Source organism: Bombina bombina, chromosome 2 (genome assembly GCF_027579735.1).
Source record: "Bombina bombina isolate aBomBom1 chromosome 2, aBomBom1.pri, whole genome shotgun sequence".
In the NCBI taxonomy this organism is placed as follows: domain Eukaryota; kingdom Metazoa; phylum Chordata; class Amphibia; order Anura; family Bombinatoridae; genus Bombina; species Bombina bombina.
Window position 1 is genome coordinate 958627119 of NC_069500.1, and position 14615 is coordinate 958641733.

At 35.3% G+C, this 14615-nt stretch overlaps 1 protein-coding gene across 3 annotated transcripts in view; it reads left to right on the plus strand.

Annotated features, from left to right (window-relative positions):
* BMPR1B (bone morphogenetic protein receptor type 1B) overlaps window positions 1-14615 on the plus strand; it is a 729768-nt gene that overhangs the window by 698722 nt on the left and 16431 nt on the right. For all 3 annotated transcript variants that reach the window (XM_053703451.1, XM_053703448.1, XM_053703450.1), the window contains one exon: window positions 6331-6523. In XM_053703451.1, the coding sequence (XP_053559426.1) occupies window positions 6331-6523 (193 nt within the window). The remainder of the gene's footprint in view (window positions 1-6330; window positions 6524-14615) is intronic.

Consider the following 14615-nt stretch of genomic DNA (forward strand, 5'->3'; position numbering starts at 1 on the left):
GGGATTTAAGGATATTAATTGTGATATCTTTGTATAATCCCGGCACCATTGATTCAGCATGCAAAGCTGAAGAGGTCTTATGTGAAAACGAGCAAAGGGGATCGCGTCCGATGCTGCAGTCATGAGACCTAAAACTTCCATGCACATAGCTACTGAAGGGAATAATTGAGACTGAAGATTCCGACAAGCTGAAACCAATTTCAGACGTCTTTTGTCTGTTAGAGACAAAGTCATGGATACTGAATCTATTTGGAATGCTAAAAAAGGTTACCCTTGTCTGAGGAATCAAGGAACTTTTTGGTAAATTGATCCTCCAACCATGTTCTTGAAGAAACAACACAAGTTGATTCGTGTGAGATTCTGCAGAATGTAAAGACGGAGCAAGTACCAAGATATCGTCCAAATAAGGAAACACCGCAATACCCCACTCTCTGATTACAGAGAGAAGGGCACCGAGAACCTTTGAGAAGATCCTTGGAGCTGTTGCTAGGCCAAAAGGAAGAGCAACAAATTGGTAATGCTTGTCTAGAAAAGAGAATCTCAGGAACTATTAGTGATCTGGATGAATTGGAATATGAAGATAAGCATCCTGTAAATCTATTGTGGACATATAATGCCCTTGCAGAACAAAAGGCAGAATAGTCCTTATAGTCACCATCTTGAAAGTTGGTATTCTTACATAATGATTCAACATTTTTAAATCCAGAACTGGTCTGAAAGAATTCTCTTTCTTTGGTACAATGAACAGATTTGAATAAAACCCCAGACCCCGTTCCAGATATGGAACTGGCACAATTACCCCAGAAGACTCCAGGTCTGAAACACACTTCAGGAAAGCCTGAGCCTTTAATGGGTTCACTGGAATGCGTGAGAGAAAGAACCTTCTCACAGGCGGTCTTACCTTGAAACCTATTCTGTACCGTTGAGAAACAATGTTCTGAATCCAATGATTTTGGACTGAATTGATCCAAACATCTTTGAAAAATCGTAGCCTGCCCTCTACCAGCTGTGCTGGAATGAGGGCCACACCTTCATGCGGACTTGGGGGCTGGTTTTGATTTTCTAAAAGGCTTGGATTTATTCCAATTGGAAGCCGTTCCTTTAGGGGAAGGGTCAGGCTTCTGTTCCTTATTCTGACGAAAGGAACGAAAATGGTTAGCAGCCCTAAATTTACCCTTAGATTTTTTATCCTGAGGCAAAAAAGCTCCCTTCCCCCCCAGTGACAGTTGAAATTATAAAATCCAACTGAGAACCAAATAATTTATTACCCTGGAAAGAAAGAGATAGCAATGTTGACTTAGAAGTCATATCTGCATTCCAAGATTTAAGCCATAAAGCTCTTCTAACTAAAATAGCTAAAGACATATACCTGACATCAATTCTAATGATATCAAAAATGGCATCACAAATGAAATTATTAGCATGTTGAAGAAGCTTAACAATGCTATATACATTATGATCTGGTACTTGTTGCGCTAAAGCCTCCAACCAAAAAGTTGAAGCTGCAGCAACATCAGCCAAAGAAATAGCAGGCCTAAGAAGATTACCTGAACATAAATAAGCCTTCCTTAGAAAAGATTCAAGCTTCCTATCTAAAGGATCTTTAAAAGAAGTACTATCTGCCGTAGGAATAGTAGTACGTTCAGCAAGAGTAGAGATAGCCCCATCAACTTTGGGGATTTTTTCCCAAAACTCCAATCTATCAGCCGGCAAAGGGTACAGTCTCTTAAACCTTAAAGAAGGAGTAAATGAAGTACCCAAACTATTCCATTCTCTAGAAATTACATCTGAAATAGCATCAGGAACTGGAAAAACCTCTGGAATAACTAAATGAGGTTTAAAAACCGAATTTAAACGTTTACTGGTTTTAATATCAAGAGGACTAGACTCCTCCATATCTAATGCAATCAACACCTCTTTAAGTAAAGAACGAATAAACTCCATCTTAAATAAATATGAAGATTTGTCAGTGTCAATATCTGAGGCAGAATCTTCTGAACCATATAGATCCTCATCAGAGATAGATATATCAGAATATTGGCGGTCATTTAAAAATTCATCTAATTTATGAGAAGTTTTAAAAGACCTTTTACGTTTATTAGAAGGTGGAATAATAGACAGGGCCTTCTGAATAGAATTAGAAACAAATTCTCTTACATTAACAGGAATATCCTGAACATTAGATGTTGAAGGAACAACAACAGGTAGTGGACTACTACTAATGGAAATATTGTCTGCTTTTGAAAGTTTATCATGACAACTAACACAAACTACAGCCGGAGGAACAGTTACCACAAGTTTACAACAAATGCACTTAGCTTTGGTAGAACCGACATCAGGCAGCTGCTTTCCAGAAGTAGATTCTGATACAGGGTCAGATTGCGACATCTTGCAATATGTAATAGAAAAAACAACATATAAAACAAAATGATCAAATTCCTTAAATGACAGTTTCAGGAATGGGAAAAATGCAAACAGAATAAGCCTGTGGAAACCAGAAGCAAAAAGAAACAAAGACTTAAATAATGTAAAAAAAACAATTGACAAATTTTTTGGCTCCAAAAACGTCTGCAACAAACACGAGCGTCATAGATGACGCAACTATGTGAAAACTCTCGGCATCAACTACGACGCCGGAAATGACATCATTAACATCAACAAATATAATTTTCGCGCCAAATAAGTCTCGCGCCAAAAATGACGCAATAAATTCTAGCATTTTTTGCACCCGCGAGCCTAACAGCCCGCAATTAGAAAGAAAAGTCAATTTGAAAAATTTTCAGGTAAGGAAAATATTTATTCATATGCATTTCCCAAAAATGAAACTGACAGTCTTTAAGAAGGAAATATACCGATTAACCTGAATCATGGCAAATATAAGTATAAAACATATATTTAGAACTTTAAATATAAAGTGCCAAACCATAGCTGAGAGTGTCATAAATAAAATAAGACATACTTACCAAATGACACTCATCTACATATAGTAGATAGCCAAATCAGTACTGAAACGAGAATCAGCAGAGGTAATGGTATATAAGAGTATATCATCGATCTGAAAAGGGAGGTAGGAGAAGAATCTCTACGACCGATAACAGAGAACCTATGAAATAGATCCCCGATAGGATGACCATAGCATTCAATAGGCAATACTCCCTTCACATCCCTCTGTCATTCACTGCACTCTGAGAGGAAAACCGGGCTTCAGCATGCTGCGAATCGCATATCAACGTAGAAATCTAGCACAAACTTACTTCACCACCTCCATAGGAGGCAAAGTTTGTAAAACTGAATTGTGGGTGTGGTGGGGTGTATTTATAGGCATTTTGAGGTTTGGGAAACTTTGCCCCTCCTGGTAGGAATGTATATCCCATACATCACTAGCTCATGGACTCTTGCCAATTACATGAAAGAAATATATATATATATATATATATATATATATATGTGTGTGTGTGTCTTCTATTCTTGTGTAATGTGAGGTTACCTGTCAAGAGTAATTATCACATTAGTTCCTTAACAATCTGACTAGAAAATTGACATCATTTTAAAAACTATTCCCTTACCGATTACAAGGGGCCTCCTATCTATCTCCCATACAATACTTTTAGAAATCATCTACAGTAATCTTTCTCATATACAGGTAGATAGCATAATGATCATAAACACACAATTACTCAGCAGGCTCAATTACTTAAAACCTTTAAGTCCTGCAAGAAATCCTCTTTATCACTCTCCACCATAGAAATTAACTATAAAATATTTTCCCATTGGTACCGTACAACCCATCAACTATAAACCATAATTCTCAGTATCCGATAGATGCTGGAGGGATGTAGTGGCTCAGGTGTATTAATCCATACTTGATGGTAATGCCCAATAATACAAACGCATTGGAACAATATCAAATCTGCAGTTGATTAAAGGGACACTCAATTAAAATTAAACTTTCATTATTCAAATAGAGCATGCTATTTTAAACAACTTTCCAATTTACTTCAATTAACAAAATGTGCACAGTCTTTTTTATATTTAAACCTTTTGAGTCACCAGCTCCTACTGAGCATGTGCAATAATAAGTGTGTATGCATTTGTGAATGGCTTATGGCTGTTACATGGTACGTGTATGCATTTGTGATTAGCTGATGGCTGTCACATGGTACAGGTTGAGTGGAAAAAGACATAACTTTTAAAATTGTCGGAAAAAAAATCTACTACTCATTTGAAGTTCAGACTAAGTGCTATTGCATTGTCTTGTTATCTTGCATTTGTTGATTATGCAAATCTACTGTGTTGACTGGTCCTTTAAGTATTGGGAAGACAGATAGCCATCCCCTTGTAGAATACTTGTTGTATCTTCCAAAGCGTATTAGAAAGGATAAAGTATGAAGCAATGTTAGGACTTCCCTTCAGGTGCTCGCTGCCAGCCCCGGTTCTCCCAAACCGTTTATAGAAGCAGAAAGTGTTCAAAGTGTCACCTCCAGGGACTTAAATAAAACCTGAAGCTGCACCTGAACACACCTTTGTGATGATTTTAATAAAAAGGCTTATTTTAACTGCTATCTCTTGAGTATAACCAGTTTGTGTGCCTACCACATTGTCTGAAATCTGCTACATTATTGTGAGCTCTTTTATTTTGGAGGTGAAAGCAACAAGGTTGACTCAGAGGACGTGGGCAGCTTGATTCCCTGGAGGTGACACAGCACCACCACTTACAACACTTCCTTGTTGTATCTTCCACCTAAGATATCATGTCAGTATAAACAATCCCTTTTCAGTTTTATGTTAAATTGTGCAAGATGCTTGATCTCATAATAAGGGAAACAATTTAAGACCCCTCAATAAAAAGTAGTGTATTCTAATCTCATTCTCTCTTGCTGTGGAGGAACTACTACTGCAAATCGAGCAGATTGGACTCTTTTGCCATGAGTGAATTTTATTGGAATTGTTGTAAGCTGTACATTTTCCTTCCCGTTTTTCACCATTAAGGTCAGTACTTAAAGGACCAGTCAGAACAGTAGATTTGCATAATCACAAGATAACAAGACAATGCAATAGCACTTAGCCCGAACTTCAAATGAGTAGTAGATTTTTTTTCTGACAATTTTAAGTTATGTCTTTTTCCACTCCCCCCTGTACCATGTGACAGCCATCAGCCAATCGCAAATGAATACACATACCATGTGACAGCCATCAGCCATTCACACTTATTCTTGCACATGCTCAGTAGGAGCTGGTGACTCAAACAGTTTAAATATAAAAAGACTGTGCACATTTAGTTAACGGAAGTAAATTGGAAAGTTGTTTAAAATTGCATGCTCTATCTGAATAATGAAAGCTTAATTTTGATTGAGTGTCCCTTTAAGCCTCCTTCATGCTATACTTGTCATCATTCACTTTATTCTGAGGGGTATACACAGGATATTGGGGGTTCCTGCTCTAGATATAATCTACCACAATTCCCCTGCTACTCCTCTGCACTCCTACTCTTTTCTTTTTCTACTAGGGACATTGACTATCATTCTGCCATTATTTGATTACATTTATTCTATCCATTTCTCTTGAAGGGATCAGTTATTGCATGCTATGGTTTAATGAATCAACATAATTGGTATTAATACAGAGTCAACAGAGCATGTTTGATAATATCTGATTGTGTCATCTTAGAAATAGTTACCACTCCGTTAACTATAGTGCCAACCTGGATATTAATACAATATGCTACTACATTGACAGCCACTGCATAATATATAAATGTTATGCAACTTTAAGAAATCTTACTAATTACAGAAATTAACTTGCTTTTTCCTGACTTTACAAGTGAAATAGCATTACATAATTCTAATCCACATTGACTACACTTGCAGGCAATATGTTAAGTATACTTTTGGTGTAAAAAAAACATATTTTTTACTCATATTAAACACAAATGAAAATAGAATACATAAAATATTGGCAAAAGAAAAGTTTTCACTTTAATGCAATATAATGTTAGCTTACAATTCATACAGTAAAGTGCCTTTATTTTTTATGAAACTTTAACCAAAAAGGTTGTGTAAGTGGGTGGCACATATTACCCTGGACTCTCTTTAATGCACAATATCCATTGTCAATATTGATTCAAATTATTTCATTTTTCGGTCTCAGCTGTATAAAACCATGGCTGTATTTTCAGATACTCTTGGGAGGAAGCTGAAATGTTATATGTAGTAAAACTAATCACAAGTATTTTCTTCACAGTGATGTTTATTCTGGATCTGTCCTAATATAGTGGGTGGTCATTTCTTCTGCAACTGAATTATATGTTGTTTTTCTTTGGGTTTCTCATAGGTCCAAAGGACAATAGCAAAGCAGATTCAGATGGTGAAGCAAATTGGCAAAGGACGCTATGGGGAGGTTTGGATGGGAAGATGGCGTGGAGAAAAAGTGGCTGTAAAAGTGTTCTTTACAACTGAAGAGGCCAGCTGGTTCCGAGAAACAGAAATCTACCAGACAGTACTCATGAGACATGAGAACATTCTAGGTAAGTGACCACAAACACTAGCTTTTCAAAGCTTTGAGAGGAAATGGGCAAGAAGATTTTTAACCAGAAAAGATAAGGATTCTGAACGAGATAGCCTTTTCTAAGTTAATTATTTTCACAAAACGTATACCGGAATTAATGGAGAATGAAATTTAAAGAAAACAAATCAATAATGACGAATTTGTCAGTCTTTATTTGTTTTCTTTAAATTGTTAATAGTTTTAATAGCTAAGAGTTCAGAGGGAGTAAGGAAGTTTGCTTCGACGGACCGGTGGGAGTATAGGCATAGAGTGAGAGGAATATACAAGTCCAGCTAACAGACCCATAAGCAATAGCTACTTTGGGACTTTTCACGGATCTATAACTAAAAACTTGTTACATTACATCATTCATGAACATTTGGTGGTATATTGTCAACAATATTCATAGGTGTTATGCTTTATACTACATTGGTTTAAACATATCTTTTTACGGTGACCGGTCACAAAATAGCTGATGTACTATACATTTATTAATAAATATATGCATGTTATAATATATATATCAGAGTTTTTTTTTATATATCTAGTACTAGATTTGTCTGCAGCTTTTAGCACTTTTCTAGATTATTAATCTATTTCTTTTATTCTGTTTTTGAGCTATAGGGGTTAGCTTTTCTTTTTCTAGAAGAGTTGTCAGACAATAGGTTTGTGCAAAAGCAACCTCCAACTTTTTAACTTAAAATACTTACGTTTCACAAGCTGGAGATCTGTGCTATCCCGCTACTCCTCTTCACAGAGGTTCTTTAGTGCCGACCATGGGAGTCATCACAATAAGCCTCCTATTAGCGCAACCGTGGCTCTATGAAAAAGAGGAGCGGGTTAGCGTTGCTCTCCCTTATGCTAAAAAGGATTTCAGTCCTAATTCAGCCCATTTTAATGGGTTGTTGTGTCAAAGAACAAAGCCAGATATTTGATATATAAAAATAAACCAAAAGGAGCTATTTCATACATTTTATAATCTGGTGCTGGTATAAAAGTAATTGGAAACACATTAAGGGGAAACCAGTTTTACAATATACTATTAACAATTTACGGCTATTATCTATTCTTCATTCTCTTGTTATCCTTTTTGTTTTAAACCATACCAAGGTAGGCTTCAGAGCAGCAATGTACTACCTGGAGCTAGCTTGTGAATGGTGGCTACAAATAATCATAAATGCATCTTTTCATTGGCTCCTCCAATGTGTTCAGTTGGCTCCCAGTAGTGCATTGCTGCTTTTGAAACAAAGGATATCAAGAGAATTAAGCAAATTTGACAATAGAGGTAAACTCGAAAGTGGTTTAAAATTATATTCTCTATCTGAATCATGAAAAAAATGTTGGATTTCATGTCCCTTAAACCTTTGAAGCCTAATCCCAAGTAAATGGAAATGAAAAGGGTTTTACAATGATGTAAGAATGACCACTTACCCTGTGTATTTATCATATAGAGATGTTTTAATATAAAGGCAAATGAATTAACGTGTTTTTTAATTGGATCTTAATAACTTAGGCTCAGTGTTCCTGGATTCAGAACACAAGCACAACAGGGGAAATAGAGGAAAAGACTGCATATCCCCTTGCCTATTCATTTAACTGGGTGATTTTCAGGTTTATTTTCACAATTTTATTGAGCAGATTTCTGTTTTTTCTTGTTTGTATTAAAGCGTAATACCTCTGTCTGTAAAGCATTGCTATGCAATGTGATGTGGTTTTCAGGTTAAGGGGATTAAAAAATTAATTGTAATAAAAAAACTATTGTACAGTATCTCTTTACTTAACTGCATAGATTGTGAATATTGATTTACTCTTAAAGGGACACTGTACCCAAAATTTTTCTTTCATGATTCAGATTGAGCATGAAATTTTAAGCAACTTTCTAATTTACTCCTATTATCAAATTTTCTTCATTCTCTTGGTATCTTTATTTGAAATGCAAGAATGTAAGTTTAGATGCCGGCCCATTTTTGGTGAACAACCTGGGTTGTCCTTGCTGATTGGTGAATAAATCCATCCACCAATAAAAAAGTGCTGTCCAGAGTACTGAAACAAAAAAAAGCTTAGATGCCTTCTTTTTCAAATAATGATAGCAAGAGAACGAAGAAAAATTGATAATAGGAGTAAATTAGAAAGTTGCTTAAAATGGCATGCTCTTTCTGAATTACAAAAGAAAAATTTGGGTACAGTGTCCCTTTAAGATATTTATTTTTTTGCTTTGAAACATAACTCCATAAATGTGATTTTAACCTGTGTCTTTGACAATCAAAACAACCTTTTTAATCATCGTAAAAGGATAATGTACCCAGGCAAACAGTTGATAAGAGTTCATGGTATTCAAAACTTCCGAAGTAAAACCGTTTTAAAGGGGGTGGTCTGTCTCTCCCACCCCAACTGGGAGGTTTATTTATGCTGTTGCCCCTTATTTTCATAGCTTTTCTATAGCTACAGTATTGCAATGTCCAGTACAGGTGGTGGTTTCAACTGGCAAATTCAGCAATTTCAAACAACAAAGTAAAGGTTAAGAAGCCAATTGTAAACAATGTTATACAATCCAATGAGTAAAATGGATAGAACAGAATTACAATTTTTGAAGCCATGTCATAATTGCACCACAAGGAGAATAAAACATGGTTAAAACATTTTCACAAGCAATCCCTCAGTACGATGTGGACATGTCCTACATCTCTATTGGCTGACAGAAACAAGCATTTACAATTCTGCTGGAAAAAATACAGACAAACATTTATTCAACAAACAAATGTCTTTAAAAATGTAATGTGTTTTGAAATGCACTTATTTATACAGAACAAATTAAAAATGAGTATACTGTACCCTATACCTTTCACACTATACATAACATACACTTTTTGGAAATTACATGTAATGTTGAGCCAGTTGTATTTAAAAAATGATTTACATAAAAGATCTACATACATCTCATTCCCACTATAAATATGAGGGCAGTTACTTCTCAACTGAAAAAGTCTGTGTTATGAACAGTTTAGACATCCCACAAATGTTACATTTGTGCTAATGCAGAAGAGAAGTTTTCTTTTATCCTAAATATTCTGTTCTGTATAACTTTAAACAATGGAGTTGTCAAAGAGAATAGTTTAATTACTTTTGTTAAAGCTCTCTACTAGCTGCCATTTATCACTGGAAATTGGCTGTAAATTGTGAATTAATTCTCACTTTATAGACCTTAATAGCACAATTTAATAGTTCCGTCACACCAGTGGTACTCAACCTCTGTTATTCAGACAGCCAATTTAGCAGTGAGCCAGGGCTTATAGCCACAGTCAAATATTTTTTTCTTAAGACTTTTAATTTTTTTAGACTTTAGACATAATGTGATATTAAAAAGCCCACTGTTGGCTTTATGGAACTTAGCTAGATAACAGATGTGGCTTTGGTAGCTGAGTACAGGCTGTGTTTGGTAAAGCTGCATATTTTGTGCTCATCCGTATTTATTTCCAGAATAAATCACTGTAATAAATGAAGATATGGGTACAATAGAAAAACTTATACTAGTAGATCTTTTTTATATATATATGTATGGTAGGTTTTAAAATAGTTATTCTTACAAAAAAAAGAGGACGCACATACATTTGGCAGTGTAAAATTAGCGTAGTGTGGAGACATTACACTGTGATGTTTCATGAAATATGTTTAACATTAGTGTGCACTTTGATTTAATGAAAATGTCGGTCATTGGTGTTGTATATGTGAATGCTAGATTACTGAAATTAAAGGAAAATAGCAATTTATCCTGCAAATTGTCCAAAACATTTGTACATTTCAGAGGCGTGGCATAGGTTAATGTACCTTCATAATCATGCATACCTAATGGGAATCTAGATGCTTATCTTTGAATTTGTTTTTAACTGACCAGTAAATACAGTAGATTTGTATAATCAACAAATGCATGACAACAAGACAGAGCAATAGTACTTAGTCTGAACTTCAAATGAGTAGTAGATTTTTTTCTCTGACAAATTTAAAAGTTATTTCTATTTCCATTCTCACTGCATCATGTGACAGTCATTAGCCAATCACAAATGCATATGTGTATATTCTAGCGAATTCTTGCACATGCTTAGTAGAAGATGGTGACTCAAAAAGTGTAAATATAAAAAGACTGTGCACATTTTGTTAATGGAAGTAAATTGGAAAGTTGTTTAAAATTGCATGCTCTATCTGAATCATGAAAGTTAAATTTTGACTTGAGTGTCCCTTTAAGTTGTCCTAGGATAAAGCAGAGATGGTTTCCTGAGCACCTCATAAATTTTTTTTGGCATAGTATATATGCATCTTCTGGGCATTTGCATTGCCAAGTCCCTCATGAGGGCATTCACCCCAAAATTAAGAAGCAGTAGTAGTCTGCTTATTATGTTTTCTTGCACATCAAGCCCTGATCTCACGCAATTGGTTATGCAAGAGCAAAGGAAGGGGTTGCACAAGAATTGGTAAAAAGACAATGGGGTCTATTCCTTACAACTGCCTTGCAACATGCATTAAATAACTTTGTGTGTGTGTGTTTAATTCAAATCCATTCCTTATTATTCCTTATTATTTGGAAACCCAACCTTAACCGGTGTCACTATTGGTTTTCAAATGTATTTAAGCTACAAAAACTCTTCCAGTGCTTTGCATGGGGATAATTCATCACCAGAATTCCAATCAATAAAAAAAATATAAATTTTCAGCACCTTTTTTAAAGGGACGCTCAAGTCAAAATTAAACTTTCGTAATTCCGATAGAGCTGCAATTTTAAATAACTTTCCCATTCACTTCCATTAAAGGGACATTATACACTCATTTTTTCTTTGCATAAATGTTTTGTAGATAATCTATTTATATAGCCCATAAAGTTTTTTTTTTTAATTAATGTATAGTTTTGCTTATTTTTAAATAACATTGCTCTGATTTTCAGACTCCTAACCAAGCCCCAAAGTTTTATGTGAATACGCTCGACTACCTACTCCAGCTTGCTCCTGTTTGTGTAAAGGGTCTTTTCATATGCAAAAGAAGGGGGAGGGGGGGAGTGTCTTATTTGCCACTTGCAGTGGGCTTTCCAGCTACCTTTTCAACAGAGCCAAAGTGACAGCTTCTAAGTAAGTTTTTAAACAGTTTTATACTGGATTTTTATATCAGTATCTGTGCATATTATTCTTTATAGTAGTGTCTATTACATGCAGTTATATGAAAATGAGTGTATACTGTCCCTTTAACAAAATGTGCACAGCCTTTTTAAAGTTACACTTTTTGAGTCACCAGCTCCTAATGAGCATGTGCAAGAATTCCCACAATATTCATATATGTATTTGTGATTGGCTGATGTCTGTCACCTGATACAGGGGGAGTGGAAATAGACATAACGGAAACTTGTCTGAAAAAATCTACTACTCATTTGCAAGTTCATATTAAGTGCTATTCGTTGTCTTTTTATCATGCATTTGTTGATTATACAGATTTTCTGTATTTACTGGTCCTTTAAATGATTTTTTAAAGGTCTTTTTTCAATTTCAACACCTTGGACTTGTATAAAAACACATTTTCCTGTTTCAAGTAGGGTTCCTCTACTGTTTGCACATTTTTCTTTTCAATATTAAAGTTTTTCTTCCATGATGGTTGGAGAAAATCATTTTAAGAACTCAACAGAAGGTTATGTGATACCCCTGTTACTAATATTTTATAGATAGATAGGCAGATAGATAGATAGATAGATAGATAAGATTGATTTTGCTCTTATATTGTTTTCTAATATACTGTAAACATTAACTTGGATGTTTAGTTAATGGTCAAAATAGCCTATTGTGGTGGAAATACTTTTGGGAGCACAGCTCAATATATATATTTTGTAAATATATTTGACATTATAATTATTATATTTTTCAAATTCATTATCATTTTGTGTAAAAATATGTTGTATCTATAAGTATATTTTCTTAGGATTATAAAAATGGCAATTATAAGAATAAACCAATTAATCATAGATACATAATCATAGGGGGGGGGTCTTGAAAACCCTCTGGGTGCCATAGAGCTGCACAATTTCTATTAATGTGGTATGGTTCTCTAGCACCCCCTTGAGGCATTTTGGACACACTGCAGTTTAACTAGTCTATTATTTAGTATAGCTTTGTCCACGTCACTACAAGGTGCCTACATTTCAGAATGAGACAGATGACATACAATAATGATACACTACTCAAAGGTATACAGTATGTTTTATTCAGTTTATATTTTTTGTTGTACTTCATGATTTCTAAAATCATCATACCGTATAGTGTAAGCAATTAGGCTGAAAGGGGCTTCTAATATATTTATATATATATATATAACTCCCATGTGTATTTGCACTCACAATTCAATCAGGTCATCAACCAGGGTGCATAAGTCAGTATATCCAGAGGTTTCTTCAATCAAGGACTGCACTCGCTGGATTTAGGCAAAACACTAATTATTTATTATGTGGTGACGTTTCGGGGGTTCGCAGACCCATTTAGTCTGAGGAAGGGGTCTGCGAACCCCAAAACATCACCACATAATAAATAATTAGTGTTTTGCCTAAATCCAGCGAGTGCAGTACTTAATTGAAGAAACCAATATATATATATATACCTGTATCTATACATATATATATATATATATATATATATATACACATACATATATTACTTTATAGTAACTGTGTATTTTGGTAGTCATTTATTTTTCTTTGCAAGACTTAATGATACATTTGACCACTTGTATGTTTGTGAAGTTGTTATGAATAGAGAGGACTGAATGTTTACTTTAGAGTGGTAAAATAAATGTTCCAATGCACATTCATTTCTAGCACTCCATTTTTTTCTATTGAACAAATATAGTGAAATATTATAATAATTATATACTTGCTATATTGAAGGCTCATGCTTAAAGGGACAGTCTACCATAGAATTGTTATTGCTTTAAAAGATAGATAATCCCTTTATTACCCATTCCCCAGTTTTGCATAACTAACACAGTTATATTAATATACTTTTTACCTCTGTGATTACCTTGTATCTAGGAACCTTCTTCCAGCCCCCTGATCACATGACTGTGACTGTTTATTATCTATTGTCTTAAATTTAGCATTGTATTGTGCTAGATCTTAAATAACCCCCCTGTGCCTGAACACAGTGTTATCTATATGGCCCACGTGTACTTTCTGTCTCTTTGTGTTGAAAAGAGATTTAAAAAGCATGTGATAAGAGGTAGCCCTCAAAGGCTTTGAAATTAGCATATGAGCCTACCTAGGTTTAGTTTAAACTAAAAATACCAAGAGAAAAAAGCAAATTTGATGATAAAAGTAAATTGGAAAGTTGATTAAAATTAAAAGCCCTATCGGAATAATGAAAGTTTAATTTATACTAGACTGCCCTTTAAACTGGATGTTGGAAAAATGATTTTGAATTTAACATTAGTTTTGGGGAAACGATTGAAACAGAGAAATTTAATATTTGAATGTTGTTTTGTTTTTTTTTAAACATAAGGGTGGATGTCCAGAGCACATTTATGAACATAGATTTGAAGATGGTGTTTTTGGGCAAGAAAGTGTTAAGCAAGAGAGCAGGGCAGCTTCCATACCCTCCAGTCTTGAATTTTGGTTGGTGAAAGCCCTGTTAATATAGGGTAATATAAAAACTAACAATCCTATATAATAAAAGGCCAAGTGTGTTTGTCCGAAGCTGTCATGCGCAGTAGAGACCGTGCACAAGGACAAACACACCTGGCTTTCCAACTAACCTGGCGTCGTGTGGTGGAGTGGGCGTGGCCAGGCGGGTGCGGAGTGGGCGTGTGCAATGTAGACGGGGCTTGGCATGACACGGGCGGGGTCGCGCATGATGCGGGCGGGGCGGGGCCAGATACCAGGGCCAGCTGCTAAGAGACAGAGAGCTCTGAAGAGGGGGGATAGAGAGAGGGAGAGAGAGACAGCAAAAGAGAGGGGGAAGAGAGACAGCAAAAGAGAGGGGGGAGAGAGAGCACAAAAGAGAGGGGGGAAAGAGAGCACAAAAGAGAGGGGGAGAGAGACAGCACAAAAGAGA